The sequence below is a fragment of the Perognathus longimembris genome, chromosome 18 (assembly GCF_023159225.1).
Source record: "Perognathus longimembris pacificus isolate PPM17 chromosome 18, ASM2315922v1, whole genome shotgun sequence".
Lineage (NCBI taxonomy): Eukaryota > Metazoa > Chordata > Mammalia > Rodentia > Heteromyidae > Perognathus > Perognathus longimembris.
Genome location: NC_063178.1, coordinates 18,624,547 through 18,649,016, shown reverse-complemented (window position 1 = coordinate 18,649,016; position 24,470 = coordinate 18,624,547). Strand labels below are relative to the sequence as shown.

General features: G+C 36.8%; 1 protein-coding gene across 1 annotated transcript in view; it reads left to right on the top strand.

Moving 5' to 3' along the window:
- Positions 1–24,470, top strand: part of LOC125366878 (ankyrin repeat domain-containing protein 26-like) — a 39,453-nt gene continuing 14,983 nt past the window's right edge. Inside the window, exons 1-10 of the mRNA XM_048367600.1 lie at positions 1–982; positions 2,347–2,520; positions 6,683–6,789; positions 8,841–8,978; positions 13,319–13,383; positions 15,699–15,815; positions 17,072–17,282; positions 19,674–19,851; positions 20,818–20,888; positions 21,312–21,405. Coding sequence (XP_048223557.1) covers positions 2,470–2,520; positions 6,683–6,789; positions 8,841–8,978; positions 13,319–13,383; positions 15,699–15,815; positions 17,072–17,282; positions 19,674–19,851; positions 20,818–20,888; positions 21,312–21,405 — 1,032 coding nt within the window. The 5' untranslated portion in view covers positions 1–982; positions 2,347–2,469. The remainder of the gene's footprint in view (positions 983–2,346; positions 2,521–6,682; positions 6,790–8,840; positions 8,979–13,318; positions 13,384–15,698; positions 15,816–17,071; positions 17,283–19,673; positions 19,852–20,817; positions 20,889–21,311; positions 21,406–24,470) is intronic.

The following is a 24,470-nucleotide window of genomic DNA, read 5'->3' as shown; positions in this document are numbered from 1 at the left end:
GAGGATTTGTCGACAGCCTTGGAGTTCCGAAAGACCTTTCTCAGCAGATTGCTGTTGGTAGATGACAGTAAAGTTGATTGGTTCTTACTTCTCAACCCATGAGCCGCCTCTTGCCTTTTCAAGTTTGTCCTACCATCAGGCAGACCACGGAGAACATCACCATTTTAGGTGTGATCTAAGCATTTTATAGGCAAATAGGGAAATAAAACATGAAACTGTTTATACAATGAACATATACTAATACAACATGTGAGAAAAAGAACATCTTAAGCCAGACACTTGTCTCTAAACAGCTGAAGTTGGAGGATCTTGAGACCAAGGTCAAATGAACAATGTAGTTCAAATGTCTTAACTTGTGAAACTTGGATTTACAGAAATATATAGCCCTTGAAAACTTATCTGCAGGACAGATATAATTGCATTACTTCATGTCACCAAGAGGTTATGTTTGTAGAAGTAGTAGTAATTATAATGGGACGTGAGCTGACGTGTACAGTACTGTACATATTCTGCCTAAATTCTCATGGAAGCATCACTGTAGTCCTCTGTATTAAACTGCTCTTCATTACATAAATGAGAAACCTCTAAGTTACTGATTTCATAGATAAGCTAAGCAATAGCTAATTGATAACAGAATTTAAAGTAGGATCCAAATGTCATGTTTAAAGTCTATATGTTACTTCTTCAAAAAGAAATTCACCTCTGCAAGGAATTGCAGATATAGAGCCCTTTGTTTAAAACTATTACAACAAATTCAATCAAACAGGCTAATCTTCCTTCTGAAAAATTTAAATTACATGCTATTTGATGTTTAAAACTCCCCATATAATTTGACTATTATCTTTCATAGATCTTCTCATTTCACAGGACTGCTCTACATTATGCTTGTGCCTATGGACATCCAAATATCGTGCTTCTTCTCATAGAGAAGAAGTGTGAGCTTAATATTCGAGACAGTGACGACAGCACAGCTCTGATAAAGGTAACTAGCAGTAAATAATTTCCTCAGGACATGGGTTTGATTTAAGCAGTTTAAAGTAATAGCTAGGAATGGTTGTGTATACCTGTAATCCCAACACTTTGGAAACAGAGCCTGTCTCAATATCTCTCTTCCCCAATAACAAAGCTTAAAATGAAAACTAAGTGATCACATTAAAAAATAACCAGTTGAGCAGCCGCGAGCTCCTGAGTGTGGCTTCTGGGGCCAGCACCATGGCGGCCACCAAGGCGGGCACAGGTCAAGGCCCTACGGGAGCAGCTGAAGATAGAACTGAAGAATCAGTCACAGGAGATGCCAAGAGGAAAAGCTGTCAACACGGTATCAAATCAAACAAAGACAGTACAAAAACAATCAAGGCATCACAACGCAACAATCAAGAGCTTGCTCATCAATTAGGAAGGACCCCGTTGCACCAGGAACTTCTTATCAGTTGTCCCAGGCCCCTCTCCCACAGTCTTAAGAGGGTCGTTGAAGCCATGAGTGCAGCTTGAACGTTGTGGTCAGGGACATTGGTTAGCCAGTGTGCTGCTCTGTGGAGCTTTCCGCATCCCACGCGTGGCAGAGGAGCTGGGCCTCTCTGGAGGTCTATGGTTGCCCACCCACCCACCCGGGGCCTCTGGGTTCTACAGCCTTTCACACCTGGTCGCACAACACTTCACAGAAGTTGTGTCTTTCCTTTGAGACTTTTTAAAAATAATTTTTGTATGAAAAAAATCCTTATTATGTTTATAACTTAAGATAATAGGGAACTATAAATGAATTCCCTACAGTAATATACGTGTCACCTATCTATCTCTGTTTCTACTTCGTATTAATTTTTAGCTGTAAAATTGGGAAGTGGATTCTTATTACTGTCACATCCCTGTTTTTACTGTTTGGTTTTCAAATTCTATTTAAATCTCCTTGATTAGAATCAGTGTATCCCACTGCAATATTGAACCACAAATGAACCACAAATGAGTTAAATTTGCATGCCAAATAGACATGTTGACTAAAGTCCTGTTTATTTAGTCAAAGGCTTATGTTACTCTACATATTTGATAGCCAGAGAGTGAGTCTCCCATTGTACTGTTACCATAGTCTTGGCATCTTATATGCTAATTAGGTACTATTTTCTGGGACTTGTGATTGAAGATTAGTGACAAATTCAGAAAGTTCTTAATTTGCTTATGATATGATGGGTATTTCTGCTGCAATGTGAATTACCCAATCTATCAATGTATTCCAACAATCAAATAGTCTTATCCCTCTTTAAAAAAATAAAAATAATCAATTGGTGACATGTGTGGAAGGCGTCCCCTGAGCGCCTCGCATTGATGAGTTGTTTCTTGCTGTGATGTCCACAGGCCTCCCAGGGCCAGCATGAGGAGTGTGTGACTCTTCTCCTGAAATACGGCGCGGATCCAAACGTGAGGGACGCCGGTGGCAATGCTGCTATCCATTATGCCATCTACAGTGACAGTGTACCCATGGTGGCCACGCTGCTGGCCTACAATGCCAGTATTGAGTCGCAAACCAAGGTAGAGTGAGCCGGCTTGTGTTCCACGTGTGCAAGTTCCAAGTCTTCAGTGAAAGAAAATGTTAAAAAAAAAAATTAGTTCTCAGTGAGCTTACCTCAAATGATGATACTGCTTCCATACAAGGTTCAGAGTGCGCAGGTCGAACTGTCCTTGCACGCGGGCTTTTTCTTCACAGTCAAACAAAGCAACCTGCAAACCTTGTTGAAAAATTTATCAAAGTGAATTTTCCCTCTGAGGTAAGACTGGAGCATAAAAAGAGTAGAGGAAAAGCAATTATGACGATGCAGGCCGATTTGATGGTAGGTAATTGAGGGGAAACACCAAAAACGGTTTGTTTATTTAAACTCTTTCAAAAAGTTTTTGTGCTAGAAAAGATGCTGTTCAGTTTGGGGATAATATTCCTTAATGTGGTAAAGGAAATTATGTTGAAGTTGCAGAGTTGCCTAGAGATGAAATTAGTTGGAATCTGAAGAATCCTGGCCAGAAGTGACTAGATGCGGAAAGATCGAACACTTTTCTTTCATTTTATCCTTTTCTGGTAGGAATAGATACCTAGATAATTGTTTAAACTGTGTTCTTAAAAGTATAGCCTCGAGCTGAGAGGTGAGGGTTATTTTATTTTGTAACTTTGGAAAATGAAATCAAGTTGTAATTTGAATTTCTTGGTCCATTACTGACATTTTCCTTTAGTGGATAAATTAAATGGAGTATTCAGCAAGTGACTGTCTCTGAATTTTTATTTTTTCCTTTTGTCCAAATTGTCAAGTGAGGAAGGTCTGGCTGTGTGGAGGAGGGATGCGACAGAAATGATCTTATTGTTTTGTGTGTGGGTCCTGGGGCTTGAACTCAGGACCTGGACACTGTCCCTAAGCTTCTTTTCTCTTAAGGCTTGTACTCTGCTACTTGAGCCACAGCCCCACTTTCAGCTATTTGGTAGTTTAGTGACTTGAGAGTGAGACTTTCTTCAGATTTCAGCCTCCTGAGTAGCTAGAATTACAGGCATGAGTGCTTGGAAGGAGGGTAGAACAATGTTCAACAATAATTGTACTCCTTTCCTTACTTATATAACTGTAACCCCTCTATACTTCACTTTTACAATAAAACACTAAAAAAAGAAAAACATAATGCCTTCATGCATGCTGTTTGTGTCCTGAAATACGTTCCCTGTCATGATATTTGGATGCCATATTTTTTACACATGTACTGTACTATTTAGGTTCTTCATACTGTATTTTTATATGTGTACATATTTGTCAGGTCTTTTATATAAGCAGTATTATTGCTGATTGGGAAATGTTTGATATCTCAGCAATTTTGCATCTCTAATAAAAACATTTTGAGGTTAGGAAGAACAAGAATAAGTTTTTTGTCAGTAATTTAAATTTCAGGTATTCCTTGAATTGATCTATTAATTAGATTTAATAGTTAATGGGTTATTAAAGAGATATTAGTAAGTACTGTAAAAGTGGTTGTCTTGAAGTAGTTCTGTTGAGTCTTTTAAAAAAGTTTTATGGTATGATATTTTTGGTAAAACATGATATTAAAGAAAGAAACGATTTCACATCTAAATCTTTCTTTTATCCCCAACCATGTGGGATCATACAAGAGCATAAACCCCCACTAACTGTGGCCTACTGTTGAGAACTTAGTTTGCCTCCATAAACAGAGTGTCCATTTTAATTTCTGGAGGTCTCAGCATAAGTCTGGACTCTATATTTTTGTAACCTTTGGGGTTAATCATAGGTAGAAGTGCATTGACTCTTCGTGCCAGTGACCGAGGTGATTGAGTTTTAGTTACTATGTAAAATTATTCATATTCGTTAGCATAAAGTTATTACTGACAAATTACTTCAGTTTTATTTTTCATGTACATGTTTCTGAAAACAACAACAACAACTAGTAAGTAACCTGGAAATGGGAGAAAAATGACTTTAAAAGGTCACAGAATTATCAAGGCCACAGAATTATCTGTAAAAAGTGAGGATAAAATTTTGTTGAGATAGCCAACAGTTATGAAAAATCTTTAGTAAATAAGAGAGGTAGTATGAAAGTATATACAAAGGTATTAACCGGAATATGGTAGATTCAAGGGAAAATTCTTTATTTTATTTTATTTATTTTTTTTCCGTAATTTTTATTATCAAACTGATGTACAGAGAGGTTACAGTTTCATACGTTAGGCATTGGATACATTACTTGTACTGTTTGTTACCTCGTCCCTCATACCCCCCTCCCCCCTCCCCCTTTCGCTTTCCCCCCATGTGGTGTTCAGTTCACTTACACCAAACAGTTTTGCAAGTATTGCTTTTGTAGTTGTTTGTCTTTTTTTACCCTGTGTCTCTCAATTTTGTTATTCCCTTTCAATTTCCTAGTTCTAATACCAGTATACGTGGTTTTCAATATACTCAGATAAGATTACAGAGATAGTGTAGATACAACCACAGGAAGGTGATAAAAGAACATCGTCAATAATAGAAGCTACAGATACACATGGGAAGTTGAAAGTAGTTATAACTGTGATATAACAATTGTTTCCATAACATGGGGTTCATTTCACTTAGCATCATCTTATGTGTTCATAAGGGTATAGCTATTGGGCTCTTGTGATCCTCTGCTGTGGCTTGCCTAAACCTGTGCTAATGATTCCCAATAAGGGAGACCATAGAGTCCATGGTTCTTTGGGTCTGGCTCACCTCACTTAGTATAATTTTTCCCAAATCCTTCCATTTCCTTACAAATGGGGCAATGCCATTCTTTCTGATAGAGGCATTAAATTCCATTGTGTATAAATTCTTAAAAAGAGAAAAATCAAAGTTTAGCAAAATAAAACACCAGGAAGCAGGTATTCAAAATGGTGAGATCAAGGGTAACAGGGTAGGTGAATGAAGAGAAGAGGGGGAGAATGCAGTCAAGAGTCTAATATATATCCTACAAAATTAGGAGGAGTGAGGGAGGGGGTAGGGACAGGAGGGATGGGTAAAAAATGTTGGAGGGATGACAGTAAGATTCATTGTGTTCATAAACTGTTTTGTTCAATGGCAACTTCTTTGTACAACTACTTAAAAATAGTAATAAGAATGTCAAAGTCTATGTGAATATTATGTCTTTTAACTTCCAATTTCCTTAGTGCCCCATTGGGAGAGGCAGAAGCTGGAATCTAGGTCATGCTACTACAAAAATAAGAATCAAATGGAAAGATTTTTTTTTTTAATCATTGTGCCCATTGAACTGTATCTCTTACAAAGTGAATGTTTGTTTTTTTTTAAATTGTCAAAGTGATGTACAGAGAGGTTACAGTTTCATACATTAGGCATTGGATACATTTCTTTTTTTTTTTTTTTTTTTTTTTTTTTTTGCCAGTCCTGGGCCTTGGACTCAGGGCCTGAGCACCGTCCTGGCTTCTTTTTGCTCAAGGCTAGCACTCTGCCACTTGAGCCACAGCGCCACTTCTGGCCATTTTCTATATATGTGGTGCTGGGGAATCGAACCCAAGGCAAGTTCTGTTGCCACTAGGACATATTCCCAGCCCTGGATACATTTCGTGTACTGTTACCTCGTCCCTCATTCCCCCCTTCCCCTCCCCCTTTCCCTTTTCCCCCATGAGTTGTTCAGTTGGTTTACACCAAACAGTTTTGCAAGTATTGCTTTTGTAGTTGTTTGTCTTTTTATCCTGTGTCTCTTGAGTTTGGTATTCCCTTTCACTTTCCTAGTTCTAATACCAGTATACACAGTTTCCAATGTACTCAGATAAGATACAGAGATAGTACAGGAACAACCACAGGAAGAAGAAACAAGAAGATCATCAACAATAGAAGCGAATGTTTGCCATAAAAGTGTTTTCAGACAGAGACTAAGCAACATTCTCACAATTTCTTTAATGCTAGGCTTAGAACGTACTGTTGTATAGTAGGTCCTAAATATATGTTCATGAAATCTTTCTAGGGGGTATAGTACTTCAAGAAGGGACATATTCTTGAGAAATGTTGCTCTAACCTCTGATAATGTTTACCTTTTACATGCTGGGGTCTGTGGCATTCAAAGAGAGGGGAGTGTGTGAGGAGGTAGAGCCTGCTGTTTATTTCCTCTCGTGTTCATATTCAACTCAGGGGAGAAATAGGGACTTTCATGAGTTATGACTTATTTTAATTTTTTATTTCCACAGGATGGCCTCACACCACTTTTGCTTGCTCTAAAGGAAAACAAAGAAAAAATGGCAGAATTTTTAATAGAGAATAATGCCAATGTACATGCTGTTGATAAGCTGAACAGGTATAGTTATAGTTGTTTGTTCTATTTTCCAACAAAAGTCTCCTTTTGTTCTCATATCAGAAGCATCACTCAAATCAGAATTAGCACATTCATAGAACAAAGGTTAGTTTATACTTATTGGAATATAATGTAAAATATTGGCGCAGGTGGTCAGTTAGATAGAAAGTAATGGTTCAGATTGTCTCCACAAAGAACAGTATAGAATAGGATTCATATTCCCTTTTCATATTTGCCAATCTTTGATATTTGTAATCTGGTTCTGATGGTCATATGGTCTTATCTAAAGAAGTTTTCTATCAGTATTTTTTTTACTTAATTTCTTTGTTTCTTTTAAAAAGTTATCTTTAGCTATGCAGAAAGGTTTCAATTCAACATTATAGTTTATGAGTACAACGCAACTTGATCAGTATTACCCCTTGCATCAATTTCTTCCCATCTGTCAAATCCTCACTCATTTCCTCGTTACCTGCTTCCATTTTTACTTACGTTTGTACATTGAATATTGTGGTTTCAGTATGGATTTTAGTTTAACCTTTGAGCCACTATAAAATTCATAGCCATTTTATAGTCATGTCACTTCTCATACTATTTTCTTATGTGCTGGTCCTTGAGCTTGAACACAGGGCCTGGATGCTGTCCTCGAGTTTCTGTCTTCTCACGGCTAGTGCTCTACCACTTGAGCCACAGCTGCATCTCAGTCTTCTTGGTGCTTAATTGGAGATAAGCGTTAAAGGGATTCTTGTGGCCAAGTTGACCTTGAATTGCAATTCTCAGATCTTGGCCTCCCAAATTGCTAGGATTACAAGCCTGAGTCATTGTGCTTGGCTTTATTTCTTTTATACTTATTTAAGGGATTGTATTAAGCAAAAAAAAAATATGTGCTGGAAATAATTTTCTCACTCGGAATATTCTTTGCTTCCAATTGCTTTCTTTGAAGAATACTAATGTTAGCTTTTCCCCAAATAACTATTCACTGCGATTTCCCGATGCTCTTCCTGATGCTCTTGAGAGATTGCCCCTGTACCTATACTGTTTATTTTGTGAGTAAAAATGCCTGAGGAAAACAATTTGAAGAGGGTTCGTTTTGGTCATGTGTTCAGAGGCTGGCTGTTTTGTTTGCTCTGGGCAGAACGCCTTGACAGCCGGGATCTGTGGTAGAGGAGGGGAGGAAGGGGCTCCTCTCCTGGAATCTAGGCAGCAGAAAAGTGGAAGAGGCTTAGTTAGCACAGTCTCCCTCCAAGGACAATTTCCTTTAACTGAGTCTACTTCCCGACAGTCTGTCTGTCTTTGAGCGTATCCATTAAATTAACCAATCCACGAAGTTGGTACACTCAAGTTAGTGCTTGAATGTACACAGGAGCTTTTGGTAGAGCACTGTATCTTCAAACCACAGAAAATTTTATAGGTTTAATTGCTATATGCTTAGGAAATACAATATTTAATTGGATAAGCCTTTCCTTTCATGAAGAGCAGTCCCAGGTAGGTGATAAAGAGAAGATTTTTAGATCCATACAGTACTGGCTTTCATTCCTGAATTTCCAGGCGCTTGAAAACACTTATCAGCAAATACATTTTTTGATATGATAGGAAGAGTAATACCCCTGATAGGGGGATTATAAGTCATGTATATACAATTTAGACTTTTGTCTACCACATTATTACCATTCTTTTTATAGGATTAATGTTATTAGTCATTCCAATAGCTTTTACTTATTTGACTTTTACTTGACTGTGGATTATATTACATAAGATGAGGGAATTAGTGGAGAATTACTCATTAGGATGGTTGCTCCACATTAGACCCAGGAGCCTAGAATTTATTTTCTATCAAAGTACATTAAGACACATCTGACTGCAGTCTCCTTTTAGCTTTAGCAGTAACTGACAAAGGTGAACACTGGACGCGTAAGATGCTGTTGGTTGCTGGCATATGTAAAGGCTCAATTTTACCCACACAGGCATGATATTGAATTTATTAAACATACACAATAATGTACTAAATAAATGTAGTAAAAGTACCTGAAGGTGAAATTTTGCCTCTGTTATTTCAGATCAACCCTCATGTATGCTGTCCAATGTGAATCCAAACATATGGTCAAGTTTCTTCTTCAGCAAGGCGTTGATGTCTTTTTAAAAGATGACTTTGGATGTCGTGCATCATTTTATGCTCTTTATGGTCATTGTAAAGTGTAAGTGTTGGCATTAAAATACAAGTATACTTTAACTTGAGGTTGAAAATAATTACAAGTATTGCATAGTTATTTATCCACTGATATTTCATAGTTTAGTTCAGATAGTTCGGGCATAGCACTGAATGTTATTGTCTATAAGCCAAAAAGGGCTAGAGTACATACAAGGAGCAACACATGTAGAATTATTTTGATCTCAGGTTAACTATAGGGGATGGATCTTGGGACTCACATGGACTAGTAAAGTCTTCTACTAATGATTTAGGGATTTTAAGGCCTTTGTCCTTAATGGTTCCAGCATTCCCCATTTGATTCCAATTTAAATAATTATGCCTGCATGGTACATACTATCATAGCTGTGATTTGCCTGTTTATTTGAAATGTTTCATATAGCAGAATACAGAGTTATCATCCACAGATAGATATCTTCTGTATGGTTGTTCTTGAAGTTTGCTACATCTGAAGGAGTTCCTTAAGTACAAAGAACAAAGAACATTGTTCCTTAAGAACAATGCTGTTACACAAATCATGTGTAGTGGAATAAAAGAGGACATCCTAGTCATTCTTTTTGTGTTGTTGATTTTGTGGCTGCACTGTTGCCATTAAAACTCATATTGCTGACTGGGAAGGTTTTTTGCTTTTTCACTTTCTGCTTACTGATTTTGATATCACATGTATGTATATATATGCACATATGGATGCACACATATACATATATATACTCACACACTTTTGAAATTTTTCCATGGATATGCATTGTACATTATGACTTCTTTCCTGCCCTCTTCTTCGTTGTCTGCTCCTTCCCCCCGCCCTTTGCTCTCAAGTGCGTGTTTCCTGGCATTCATTTAGTTGGACTGTTAGTTTTTCTAAGAAATCACACCATTTGAATTCTCTCCTGCATGTATGATACTTCCCTTAATTTATTTGTGCACACTTCCACATGTGTTTACTTGTATATTTATAAATTATATCTACCTTCCAGCTAGGAGAGAAAACATGTGTCCTCTATCTCTCTGGGGATGAGTTACATGTATTTCTTTGCAAATGGTGCAATATCATCCTTCCTAATGGATAATAAATTTATAATGATATATATGTCATATTTTTTAACCATTCATCCATTGAAGGGCATCTGTGTTCTTTCCATATCTTAGCTATGGTCCATAGTGCAGCAATAAATATGATTGTTCAAGTGCCTTCATTGTATCATGACTTGTAGTCCTTTTGATAATTGGCTGGGGGAGGTATTGTTGGATAATGGAGGTAGTTCTATGTTTGTGTTTTTGAGGAATATTCGATTACTCTTCCAGTTTATATTCCCACCAACAGTGTATTAGGGTTTCTTTTCCTCCATTCTGCACCAGTCTCTCATTTGTTGATGATGATCGTTGTAACTGGGGTAAGATGGAATGTAACTGTTGTTTAATTTTGCATTTCCTTTTGGCCAAAGATATTGAGCAGTTCTGTATGTGTCTATTGGCTATTTTTACTTCTTCTATAAAATCTGTTTCACTTTCAATTTATTAATTTTGTTGATTCTTTGAGGATTCATTTCCTTGAGCTCTTTGTATATCCTGGACATTAGGCCATTGTGTGATGTTTAGCTGGCAATTAAGCTGCCATTCTGTAGGGTTTTGAGCTTGTTAGCTATGTCCTTTTCCATGCAGCAACTTCTTAGTTTGATACAATTCTACTTGAAGATTCTGTCTCGGATTTGCTTAGCCTGTGGAAATGCACTCAGAAAGTTCCTGGCTGTGCCAAGGGAAGAGGTTTTGGGTTGACATGGGTGGGGCACAATGATAAAATGGTGATATCCGTCAAGATGGATCATACTCATAAGATGATATGTCCAATGATAACCCCTACTTAGACATTATAAAAATGTTTAAAGACAAAAAGTTGCTGTTTTAATTCACATGTACATATGATGTTATGCTCAGGCATAATTCCAAAAGCAGCACGTAGTCTTACCATGCTGGCTTCGTAGCTTTCCAAGATTCATTGCTGCGAAGCTGAGCTTTCTTGTGTGTTGGAATGTCACGCGGAGCACACAGGTGAGTGTACACCTCCACACTGTGTTGCCCTCCGAAGTTTTTGTCTTCTCTGACAGTAGCTGTGAATTAGGACTATTGTAATCGATGACATAATTTCCAGTGACGCAGGGCGGGCTTTCTAACTCCCTTTCCGCTTCTGTCTCCTCCTCCTCTCGCTCATAACCTTCTTCTTTTTTTTTTTTTTTTTTGCTGTATTCTTCTTCCTGTATTCTTCTATTCTTTTTACCATCCTGGGACTTGAACTCAGGACTTTGGTGCTGTCCTTAAGATGCTTGTGCTCAAGGCTGGCACTCTACCACTTTGCTGGTGGTTAATTGGAGATAAGAGTTGTATGGACTTTCCTGCCTGGGCTGGCTTTAAAACAGGATCCACAGATCACAGACTCCTGAGTGGCTAGGATTACAGGCATGAGCTACTGGTGCCAGACTCCACTTCTTCTTTTTCTTCTTCATCTTTTTGGGATGTGTGTGTGTGTGTGTGTGTGTGTGTGTGTGTGTGTGTGTGTGTGTGTGTTGGTACTAATCTGGAACACAGGACATAACATTCTTGCTATGCCTTTCCCCCACATGGTGACACTCTACACTTGAGTCAAACTTCTGGTCTGGCATTGTGTTACTTACCTGAGTAGCTAGGATTATAGGTATAAGACATTTTTGTTATGCTATTGTTTCCCTTCTCTGCTACCAGACATATGCTAAAAGGTCTCTTGGTATCCTGTGTAGCCCCCTCACCGCACTGAGAAATCCCATGTCACCCTTCTTCCAGTGTCTATTAATGTTCAATTTTCCCTTTTAAGTAATATGTTTTCAATAATAATAAAATCCCAGTTGCTTGAGATTCTGCCTTAAGTTTTAAAAATATTTTCAAATTCTTTCTTCAAAGGGAGTTATTATGCAGAATGTTCTGAATCTAAAAGAGATGGGTTGATTTAATGAGCATCGTACCATTGTCTTGTTTTTGGTGGGAAGTGTTTGGTGAATGTGATGGCATTTTGGTAGCCTTGGTTGGTTCAGAGGTGAGTATAGGTTGGTGGAAAGTAAATTAAGCAGCAGAGGAGAAGTTCAAGAGAGAAAGAGGCTTTCTGTAGAAGTGACAGAATGTCTCTCAAGAGAAGAAGCAGTCAAGTAAGAGACAAACTCTTCTGGCAGTGTGTATCTTTCATTGAAAGAGAAAGACTGGAAATGTGTGAGTAAGAACTTGAGGCCTGTCCTTGTTTCTAGTCAGCCAGAGCATATGCAAACCACCAGGTTTAGCAAAGGCCAGCACCTGCTCTTGAGGAGAATGAGGACAGACAGGTGTGTGGGGAATCTCTTTTGTCTTTCTTGGTCTAGAGCCACTCCTGGAGGGTCATATGGTGATTACCTGACTTTTTCATTTCAAGTATACACTAGTTAAACATGGGTGTTGCTTATATTTGGAAGGTCCCAGTTTTGGAGGTAGATTTTAGGGCCATCCTCTTTGCTGCTGTGTATGTGCCTACCGTAACAACGGCTAATGACTATGCATTAAGCGAATTTTGTCTTCCAAGTCAGTTGGAGACTAAGTACCAGTCTAGTAGTGATCCTGAGTTTTATTAATTATCTTCCCTTACGGTGATTGATTAGTTTACCAATTTGGGACAGTTCATTTTATTTAAGGAACTAATACATTAATAAAAATTATTTACAAAGTATCAAAATTATTAAATAGTTGATATGCCCTCCTTTATAAGATTGCAAAGTATAGAAAAAATATAAATAAAAAAGATTGCAAAGTATTATGTTAATATAATTAATTTAAAAATTATTCCATTTTTCTTGTGCATGTTTTTACCTTATATTGTTTAGCCTTCAAAAAAATATTTGAACTAAAGATATAAGATCCTTAATGTTTAAAAGATTTTTTAAGCCTAACATAAAAGAATTTTACAAGAACAAAGTATTTGTTAGAGAGAAAGAATACCTGGTGAGTACCTTATCATGCCAATCAAGTTAATCTGCTGAGCTCTGTTGCGCCCTCTTCAGGATCATTTTACCTTTATTTTGTCTTCATTCATTACAGATCTTTTTTTTTTTTTCTTCAAATTTTTATTATCAAACTGATGTACAGAGAGGTTACAGTCTCATACGTTAGGCATTGTCATTACAAATCTTATGAAAATTTGTCTAGCAAAGTTTTGAAGCATATGGAACAAATTCCAAGAGTAGTACTTACCTTGTCTTAAATGCTCAAGAATTCAATATGTTTGGTAATTGTTTTTCATATCACTATCAAAATATTTTTTTCACTTTTTAAAATTCATAGCATCAGGAGAACACTTTCCAAATATGAAGAAAAGAATCTTAGATGTCTCCCATGCAACAATCCTGGTAAGGTCATTCATAGTGAATTACTGTAGATTGTCCAACCCTACACAAGTAAGTAAGGATGAGAAAGTTTTACTTCAGAAAGAGCAAAGAAACCAGGCACTGCTGGCTTATGCCAGTAATGCTAGATACTCAAGAGGCTGAGACAGAGGATCATGGTATTAAGACAACCTTGTAGAAAAGTCTTAAACATTCCATCTCTAAACAACTTGCAAATCCAACTAGCAGCATGTTCAAATGGTAGAGGTGTGTATGTTGGTCCTGGGGTTTGAACTGCTGGCCTGAGCACTGTCCCTGAGCTTTTTTGTTTAAGGCTTCCAGTCTACCACTTGAGCCATAGCTCCACTTCAAACCCTTTTGGTAGTTAATTGGAATTAAGAGTCTCATGAACTTTCCTGCCCTGGCTGGCTTTGAACCATGATCCTCAGGTCTCAGTCTCCTGAGTAGCTAGAATTACAACCTCGTGCACAGCTTCTATAGTGCTTTTAATGACTAATAAGGTTGAGCATCTTATGTTCTTACGTTTTCATTATCATGGCTTCTTTGGTGAATCACATTTTCAAATTTGCTTGCCCACTTAAAAATTAGTCATTTTTTATTTCAGTTTCATGAGTTCCAAAATACATTCTGGATACCAACTGAAAGTACACTGTGCACAATAATGGAATTATGACAGTGAAACTCACCTTGTATTATTGATGCATGTTAATAAGTTACAGTAAAATTGTGAACCTTTGCCACATAACTATTCAGTGCTAGAAATTTTTCTTAATACTGCTTTAGAGATCACAAGACATTCCATAATTTCTGGGTTATTTTTGCATGTTTTTGTCCATTCAGCTCAAAATGTTTCTCACTTTAGTTGTCTTTATGATCCAAAATTATTTAGATGTATGCTATGTACTATTCAAATTTCTGAGTGCTTTTCAGAGTTATTTTGTCATTGATTTCTGATTCGATCTTCATGACAAGAGAAAATATTTCAAATGGATTATTATGACTAAATCCTTAATAAGATGCATTAAAGATAATGAAATAAAAAATTAAAAATGTAGTGCATATGTAATAATTTGTTAAGATGCATGATTATGTTTGAGACTATTGTATCTCTCATGATGTTATATATTATATTAATGATTATTTGTGTATTATGTTTTGAATGTTTCTAGACTCTAAAATAACATTTGTGAATTGCTCTTCTTTGAGAATGTAATCAGTTTTCCACTTGCATTCTATTATTTGGTTATTAGTTGGCTCATAATCAATGAATCGTCTTCTGATGAATTAACCCTTTTTGATTTGAATGGAAAAGGAGCACATGTATTTGTGAATATATTTCCAAACATTCTCCTATACTACAACTCTCATATACTACATATACAAACTCTCATATACTACAACGTGTTAGTGACTTTTCTAGCATTCTGAAACATGTGGCAGTATCAATATAAAAATAAAAAGGATCATTTTGCTCTCAGATTTGGGTTTTGCATGCATACTACAGTCAGTCAATTGGCCTCATTTTGATCCCTTTGGGTCTGTGGTGAAACAACACGGCACTGAACACATAGAATTCACCTGAAGGCAACGCGGAAGCGCAGGAACACATATGCTAACCCGGGGTATAAATATTGACCACAAGTGGTATCGGCACCTTACTCTCATGCTTTCAGAGCTCAGTTGGGGAATTTTTTTTCTTCCCTGTTCTCCACTACTTCACAAGCAAATTGGAAAGATGATGTAAAGCGACACGAATAATTTGTGTACAGTATAGTTCAAAGGCAATTCAGTACAATGCTTCTACGTACCTAAGTTCCCACTACTAGACTCTTCCTTGAATACATGCAGCCAGCTCGTAATAGGACAATGATGTGGGCGAATAGAGTGATATAAGCAAGGTGGGTCCTGTCATGTATACACTGAAACTGCGTCCACCAGTTGATTAGATAGATGTTCATGTATATTTGTGTGTGTGTGTGTGTGTGTGTGTGTGTGTGTGTGTGTGTGTGTGTATGATTCTTTTTTTTTTTTTTTTTTTTGGCCAGTCCTGGGCCTTGGACTCAGGGCCTGAGCACTGTCCCTGGCTTCTTCCTGCTCAAGGCTAGCACTCTGCCACCTGAGCCACAGTGCCCCTTCTGGCCATTTTCCATATATGTGGTGCTGGGGAATTGAACCCAGAGCTTCATGTGTAGGAGGCAAGTGCCACTAGGCCATATTCCCAGCCCATGTATGATTCTTAATGATACGACTTTCTAAATACCTTTAAAGAAGGAGTAGGGAAGTATAGCAATTAACACCAAACATCTGACTTTTCTCAGACTCTTCAGTCGGTGAGAGTTGTGGTCCTGGACTCAAGAAATCTTCTCAGGAGGGAAAAGGTTCCTATTACTTTTCTTGCACTCCCTGCCCAGAGAAAGAGATTTCCAGTGAGACAGGTAAGACTGACTTACGGAGAAATTCCCCATTCATGAAAGAGAAAAGAAAGTATCTGAAAATAGGAATGCGTAGACAAAAACCTTCCTTCCTTCAGTTAGCAATAGAGCTTCTTGAAATAACTCAATCAATTCCTTTATTTAGATCTTTGATTGCTTTTTTTTCTCATCTATCACAGGTATTGTTATGATGAACTCAAACTTTTGTGATAATGAAATGACTTTGTTGCTGGGAGTAGTTTTTCCCACAATATCTACTTTAGTAAAAATACTGAAGCTGTTATCAACCATGTTTCATCAAGAATTCAGACATTATGTTTTTTTCCATCTTTCTAGCCTTTAAAGATTTTTATTTTTAATTTTTTGAATTTTAATTTTTTGATAGTGCTGGAGCTTGAATTCAAGGCCTGGGCTCTGTCTCCTAACTGTTTTGCTCAAGGCCAGTACTTGAGCCACAGGTCCATTTCCAGATTTTTTGCTGCTTTTCTGGAGATAGGAATCTCACAGACTTTCAAGTCCAGGACGGGCTTAAAACATAGATCTTCAGTGCAGGCTCCTGAACACCCAGGGTTACAGGCATGAGCCGAGTCTTTTATTTTATGTATTTATTTATTGCCAGTCCTGGGCCTTGGACTTAGGGCCTGAGCACTGTCCCTGGCTTCTTTTTGCTCAAGGCTAGCACTCTGCCACTGGAGCCACAGCGCCACTTCTGGCCGTTTTCTATATATGTGGTGCTGGGGAATCGAACCCAGGGCTTCATGTATACGAGGCAAGCACTCTTGCCACTAGGCCATATTCCCAGCCCCGAGCCTAGTCTTTTAAAGAGTATTTTTTGTTACTCCCCCTCCCCCAATCTGACAAGCCTAACAACATATCTTTCATGTGTATTTTCAGATACATTCACATGTATTGTTTACTTCCCCCAAAACTTATCTACTTACAGCCTATTAGAAGCCTCCTGATAAAAAGTTATTGCATTGAAACTGTGTAATGCATGGTGCAAATATGTGACAAACAAACCACTTTGACTGCAGTAGTTAACTTACTGGTGTGGGGAATTGCTTCCCGAAGGTGCTTCCCATTACATGGCCTTTACGTGAATATTCTTGACCTGTAAGATCACCACAATGAACACTGGAGGGACAGTTACCTTACTTCAGCACTGCAAGTCACATGGAATCTTTAGGTGTCTTAACATTTCTCTTCTTCAGCAGACACCACGAATATTCTGACAACGTTGTTTTATTCCCTGGACACAGGTGCTGGCGACTCACTCCATCTTGCGGATTTGCTTTACTCATGTGACAGACTAATCCAATGTAAAATCAGTAGATGTGCATTGCTTTCAAGAAAAATCAAAATAATGGAAAATAAGATCAGAAGACCACAGAAAGAGCTATTAGATATAGAAGAAGTGAAATCTCAATTAGAGAATGAAAATAGCGAACTGGATGAAATATACCATATTAGGTAGTATGAGGAAATGTTGGAACTCGTGTGTGTGTGTGTGTGTGTGTGTGTGTGTGTGTGTGTGTGTGTGTATGCTGGACCCAGGGCTTGAACTCAAGACCTGAGTGCTTTCTCTGAGGGATTCCGCCCCCCCCTTTTTTTTTCTTAAGTCCAGCTAGTGCTTTACAACGTGAGCTACAGTTCCACTTTTGGATTTTTGGTAGTTAATTGAGATAAAAGTCTCACAGACTTCCCTGCACAAGCTGACTTCCAACTGCAATCCTGAGTTACTAGGATTATAGGTGTGAGCCATCAGTGCCCTACTGGACTTTATGTATGTATGTATATATGTATATGTATGTATGTATATATTCACTTATATAATATATACATATATGTATATTTATATTCACATATATACATATGCATATATATGACTTTTGCCATATTGATATGGATATATTATATTTCGAAAGTGTTGTCTTGCCTGCTTATTTTTTGCAGAGAAAATGTTTTAGTGTAGAGTGTTACATTTTTTTAATGACAATTTTTAAATGTGAAACTTTTAATACTTCAGTACATAGTCTTCCAACTCATGACTTTGATAGTTATTTAAGAGAAGAGCAGATATGAGGAGTCCTGTTTTCTTTTTTTAGCAGCAAAAATTTGGGATTGTTATTTATATAATTATGTTAAATTAATGCCACAAGGATCTGACTTCATCTAAATTTTCTTTTATTTCTGATTTTTATCATTTCCAATTTTTCTTTATTTCCTATTTTGAATTCTTAAATATAAATTTCAGAATTGTAAAACCATTATTTGTATTTTATATACGCTATTCATTTTCATGTCTATTTATAGTAACAATATAGAAAATTTTAGAAAGGACTATGGCTAAGATGTGCAAAATAATCCTAAGAAATCTTGCATTAGTTTACACATGCATTAAAAGAGTATGAAATTACTAATTTTCCAAGCCAGAAATAAATTTTCAGTTAGGAATAAGTTACATACTTTATGTATTCATTCCTTTTCAGTAATGTGTGTATAGTCATTGGCTTCATATAAACTAAAGAAACTGTGTCCCATTAAGATAGAGCCAAAGATAACATTTTATTCTTAAGAAAATTGAAGGAAGGGATGTGTTGGGAGAGGGGTGTGAGAATGTTGGAAAAGGTGACACTGATCAAGACATACTGCAGTAGTAACCTGCTTTTTTGAATGGCAACTCATTTATACAACTACATAAAGATGATAAAAGTATTACAATTTTATTTTTAATATACAGGAAATAAAATACAGACAGAAAATACTGATGATCACAATCAATATGTCTCTCCACATTGATAAAATTAATTCAGGTTTTTATGCTGAAAGATCATACTAATTTTTTTTTTGCCAGTCCTGGGCCTTGGACTCAGGGCCTGAGCACTGTCCCTGGCTTCCTTTTGCTCAAGGCTAGCACTCTGCCACTTGAGCCACAGCGCCACTTCGGGCCGTTTTCTGTATATGTGGTGCTGGGGAATTGAACCCAGGGCCTCATGTATAAGAGGCAAGCTCTCTTGCCACTAGGCCATATCCCCAGCCCCATACTAATTTTTATTATTGAAATAATTCTATGCTTCTGGATTGTTGCAAAGACAGATTTTCAAATTGCCCATGACAGAAAATATTATTTGAAGTGTCAGCAGAAAATGAATACTAGAAATGAGCAAAAGCTTTTACACTTTTCCTTCTAATCCTGATTTTAATAATATGGGGACAAGTGACAAAACCGTTTTTAAATGATATTATATAGTATAAATAATTTTATTTCATTCCATTTTTTTTTCTGAACCTCAAAAGATTGTAGCAGGGGTTTATAGCCAACATGTCCATCTAAGTGTCTAGTGATTCTCAATCATTACTTCTTCCACCATTCGGTCCCACCCCAATTGTTTTCTAGCCACCTGCCTCATTTCACACGGTGGAGGGAGGTGATCCATGAGAAAGGGAACAGAGGACAAAAACACAATAAATCTTTTTAACTGTGCCTGTAATACCTTGATATTTTTTATCTCAAGTTAATATACAAACTCTTTTTTAACAATAACTTTAAAAATTAGTTACGTTATCTGTTTTTCTTGAGACTAATTAACGTGAGTGGCAAATATATTTTAAGCTTCTAACATTGATAAAATAGTAAAAGTGCTCTTTCTGTATTTACCAAAGTGGCACTTCACATTAACTTACCACCTCAGTCAACAAAATGTTCTTTCATTATTAATTTTCAAATAACCATGATCATTGGAAGAATTTTAGGTGAAAAATTAAAAACATGAAAAACTGGAGGAAAAGTGACTTTTTTTAGTATAATTAAATAGCATTGTAGGCATCCTGATGGCTACAGGAATTAAATTCTTGTTGCAGAATTCTCTTGCAGCAAGAAGCTTTGAAGAAAGAAAATGCTGATCAAGGTTTTGGAAACACTGACACAGTGCTAAAAAAAAAAGAAAATCATAATGAAGCAGAAGAAATAGATCAACGTACAATGTATGTTACGATGCTACATATGGAAATGAACATTATAAAATACCTTTTCAAAAAGGTAAGTTAATTTGTAGATATTGACATTTGTAATTTTATGTCATTTATAGACCAATGTGGATAAGGCCTCAGAAATATGTTGTTTAGGAATTTTATCATTGCACAAAAATGTGCAATTCTTAAGAAGATTTAAAGATACTCTCTGGATGTGTACTGTTCAGTGCTGGTGCTTGATTTATTCTTCCCACAATGATACCCATATTTCCCCAAACACATTCATCTTTCAATAACAACAACAACAACAACAAAACACACACATTTTTTTTCCTTGTTATTACTTAATGCGTCATTACCTTAGGAGGATTGCCATACCTTTTACCTCGATTTTGGGGCACCAGTTGCTTTTGGGAGACTTAGTTTAACAAAAATCAGTGCAAGGAAGCAATTAGTAGATCCCACAATAATTTCAACACAACTTATGATGCTAACTTCTCTGCATTTACTCAGCATTGGCAGGGACTTAACATCGTTTGGGAATTTATTTTTATTTTTACTTACTTTTGACTGCACTTGGCCAAACACATGTAATAGATCAGTGAATAAGGCATACATAATGTGTTTTGTGGACTCTTTTTGCTAATAAATCTTACCGTTTGAGTTAATTGGACTGATTTCACTGTATCTCAGCTTTTAGTTGTACTGTTCTTTCTGACTTTTCATCTTTTATTTCTTCTTTCTTTTTTTATTTACTTCTTACTGGCTCACAATTTACTTGTCATGAAACATTCTCTTGACTCGTTGGACTCTCATTGATTTTAGTTTGTCAGCCCTTTTCTGTACCGAACAAGTTTTCACTTGATGCTGTGTTTTGTGTTGAAACAGGACAGTTAATGGTGAGATAGAGACAATTATTTCCCAAAGCAACGTGCAGGTGAATGGGAGATAGATGTGTTGTAGGACATTTGGCTTGAAAATAAACGATGGCCAGATTAACACTAGTTTATCAGTAAAGACTTTTTTCTTTTAGTTGCAAGAAGAAGAGGCTCAAGACAGCAAGGCTATACGAAGTTCTGAGATGATTCAAGATCACCTACAAAAGTATAATTTTTTAAGCAATATAAATAATGAATAGTAATAAAGCAAATAAGCGTTGTACTATGGAATTTATATTAGTTATGGTATTCTGTATGAAGCTTGAGAAGCATTTTAGGGTCATAGTATGTGAAATAAATAATTTGGGACATAGTTCAGTAAGAGTCAAGTCATGCATTGTATCTGTGATTTGAACTATCTTTAGAGTGCCGAGTTCAATTTCTAGCACTAAAGAAAAGAAATGCATACATTTTACACAGTATCTTTAAATTTGGCACATTATCCACAAAACAGTTTGAAGAGTAAAAGACTCCAAATTGTCTACTTATTAAATGTTAACAGACTTATATAACTATTCCTATTTTTCTGATATGTGTGATATTTTAAGATTTCATCTGTGTTACTGATTATTTATCAAAATACCTTTAGGTTTAAACATGAATATTTCATGTTAGAAGGTACAATAAAAAAGCTAACAATGAAACTGGAAAAGTTACAGAAACAACTGATGGGTACAAATTTGGTAAGTCAGTTTTTAATTTTTTTCATCCTGAAAAGGACAATTTCTTTCTCTAGAAGTACTGTAGTAGGAATACTTAAACAATTTGAAAATTCACAAACATTTGCTGTATTTATAGCAATAGTACTGGCAATTAGTACAAATCTTACTGTCTTTAAAGAAGAAATTACGTGACTGGTGTAAGATTTTTCTAGAGAATTTGAGAGTCTAAAGTCAGTGTTTTATACATAAAGACAATGTTTTGTTTTTTCCATTCCTCTACTGGTAGATATGGACCTTTTATATCACTTTTTAGCTGTTGGGAATAATGATGCTCTGAACATTGTTGTTGTACTATTGTTTTAACCCTGATAACACTTAGTTTAAAATATCTCAAGACATTTAATTAAATAATTGAGCTTTTAATCTAAGCCTTTTAGTGACATTTGGAAAATGAGTTACTTTTTTCAGTCTCTATCAAGACTGAATACTTAGGCATTATTTAAACGTTCCTTGCAAATGTATGTAAGAAATGCATGTAAGAAAATGTTGCCAATAAGTATGTGGAAATAGTGCTTGTTTGAAAAAGACCTTCTGAGGTACTTAGTGCTCCTAGAATTGCAGGCTCAGAAACTGTGTTCCTCTGTTTTTTTTTTTTGTTTTTTTGTTTTTTTGTTTTTTTGTTTTTTAAAGACATACACTCCAGACTCAGAGGAGATTGCGCTACAATTCAGGATGTCATTTCATTTGTGTACAACAGACACTATACTATTGTTTACCAAACAAAGTAATTTCTCTACTACTCATATTTTGTTTTGTGGAAAAAGGTATCATAAGTTTGCTTTGTCAACACTATATTGAATTAATGAAGTAGTTGGCTTAATCAAGGAGTACCTAACTGGTTTCTTCCTACTTGACTTTCTGTTATTGATTTTGTTCCAATACTGGGACTTGGAATTAAGAACTTGTGCTCCCACTTGGCGTGAATTTTGCTCATGCTTGGGGCTCAATTACTAGAACCATGTTTCCATTAACTAATTGCTAAAGACGCAATATCTAGAGAAATGTACTTTCATTATGCACACAATATACATACATATTAGGGCGAACTTGAATGTTTATTTGGACTGCTTGGTTATGGCTAAAATGATCAAGAAAACTGCATATATATACATATATATGTGAATATATATATATATAATCAGTCCTGTTCTATTGCTGAACTTTGCAAATACATAACATTAGTGTATGTTGATAGTGTTCTATAAATGAGAATGCCAAATAGACATATTTTTATATAAGTGACACATGGAAATATATATTGGAAGAATATTTGAGAAATTTATAGTACTTCAAACCTATTAATCTTATAAAAAAATAACAAAAGATAACAAAGATAACAAAAAAAAGATTTTTCTGTACATTCCCGAAAGAATGAATCAGCCGTGTGCATAGGCCACTATGAATTCTACTTTGTGAGCCAAAAATTTCATTAGATCCAGCTTTCTTTTAGCCAAATCCATCAGTAGCTTCTAACTTTTTGAGAAACCTCTTCCATTAATGATTTGTGTGGTACAGATTACCTGGGTTAAGACAGCTGTGGAAGAAAAGGGACAAAGGGCGAACAAATACATCAGTGGTATTCGCTCGTCACTACGTGGAAAAGGAACTAAACTGGGAGAGTGAGGGGAGGTGTGACCTGGTTCAAAAGGAAGTGTACTCATTACCTGACTTACCTAACTGTAACCCCTCTGGCACATCACTTCTACAATAACAAATTATACACTCATGCATCGATATCTATGTATTGATGATACACAGTGCGATAGCTCTCGGTGATTCATACCTTTGAACCATGTTGCACATCTCAAATACATTTCAGAAGAAGACTCTTTGAAGGTCATGTCTGCCTAGAAAGGGACATGATTCCAGAGAAAAGAAAAATTGATAATTTGATCTCCTCAGGGAGGCTTTGCATCCCAACCCAGTGGCATCTCCACAGAGAAGTGGACATCTATCAGGCAACTCCTGGCATTCAAGAAATGGAGACTAAACCTGTGTAACTTCCAGACAGACCTCAAACTTGTGGCCAGTATCCCCAGGCCAAAACCCAGATGATTTGACACCAAGGCTTTAGTATGAATTCAGCATGACCTAGCTTCAAAGGCCTCTATCACTCGGAAAGAAGCCCCTGAGTACTTCTTCAGATTCATCGAGAACATCTGTCCCCGTCACCTCTTCAAATTTAAACTCCATTCAGGACATGCTACTCATGAACTCTAGCCAGGGCTACGAGAGTAAGAACAACAGAACCGGATGCATCATCTTGAGCCTCATCTGCTAATGGTGGCTGATCTCACCTTGAAAGTGATGTGAGGTGCAATTTCCTGGGCAGGAAATCTTTCTCCACAAGAATCATCCCTCAGAAGTCTATACTTCCTTGAAGGAATTTGATGATACCTCATGGTGCATAAGGAGTGAAAAAAACCCACAAAAACAAAAAGGAAGCAAGCCTATGTGATACTGTAAATTCCCAGCCCTAAAACATGAGCCCCTCAAGTCTGACTACGCTTGAGATCCCAAGGACAACACAGCAGAAAACGGCACACAGGCTTTTGTAGGATCTTCACTGGATCGGGCATTAGAAGCATGAGAAGGCCACCCAGGACTGGAGGAAGGGCACATGAAAGCTTGTTTCTAGCTGGATAGCAGATGTTATTCCTGGGCAGCTAGGACCAGTTAGGTGCAGGCCTCCAGCAGGCTTCTTCGGGGGGGCTACCATTGCTGCAAACGGGAAGACTACCTCCGAAAGTCTTTTGTGATTCTGTACCTGCTGCAGGAGACGCAGGAACAACAACACATGACTCCTCGTGGGCCCGGTCAGTGGACGGAGATGCCCCTCGTGTTCTCAGCCGTCCTTTCATTTGCTGAAACAGAGAGAAATGGCAAAGGAAATGGTAAAAAAAATTATCCTGGGCGAATGCTTATATCTCAAAATGACTTCAGCACATTGCTTTTATGCTGTTATGTCTTTCTAGAAAAATATTTTGAGGAAAAGGAAGGGACAAAATTCATAATCTGACGCTCAC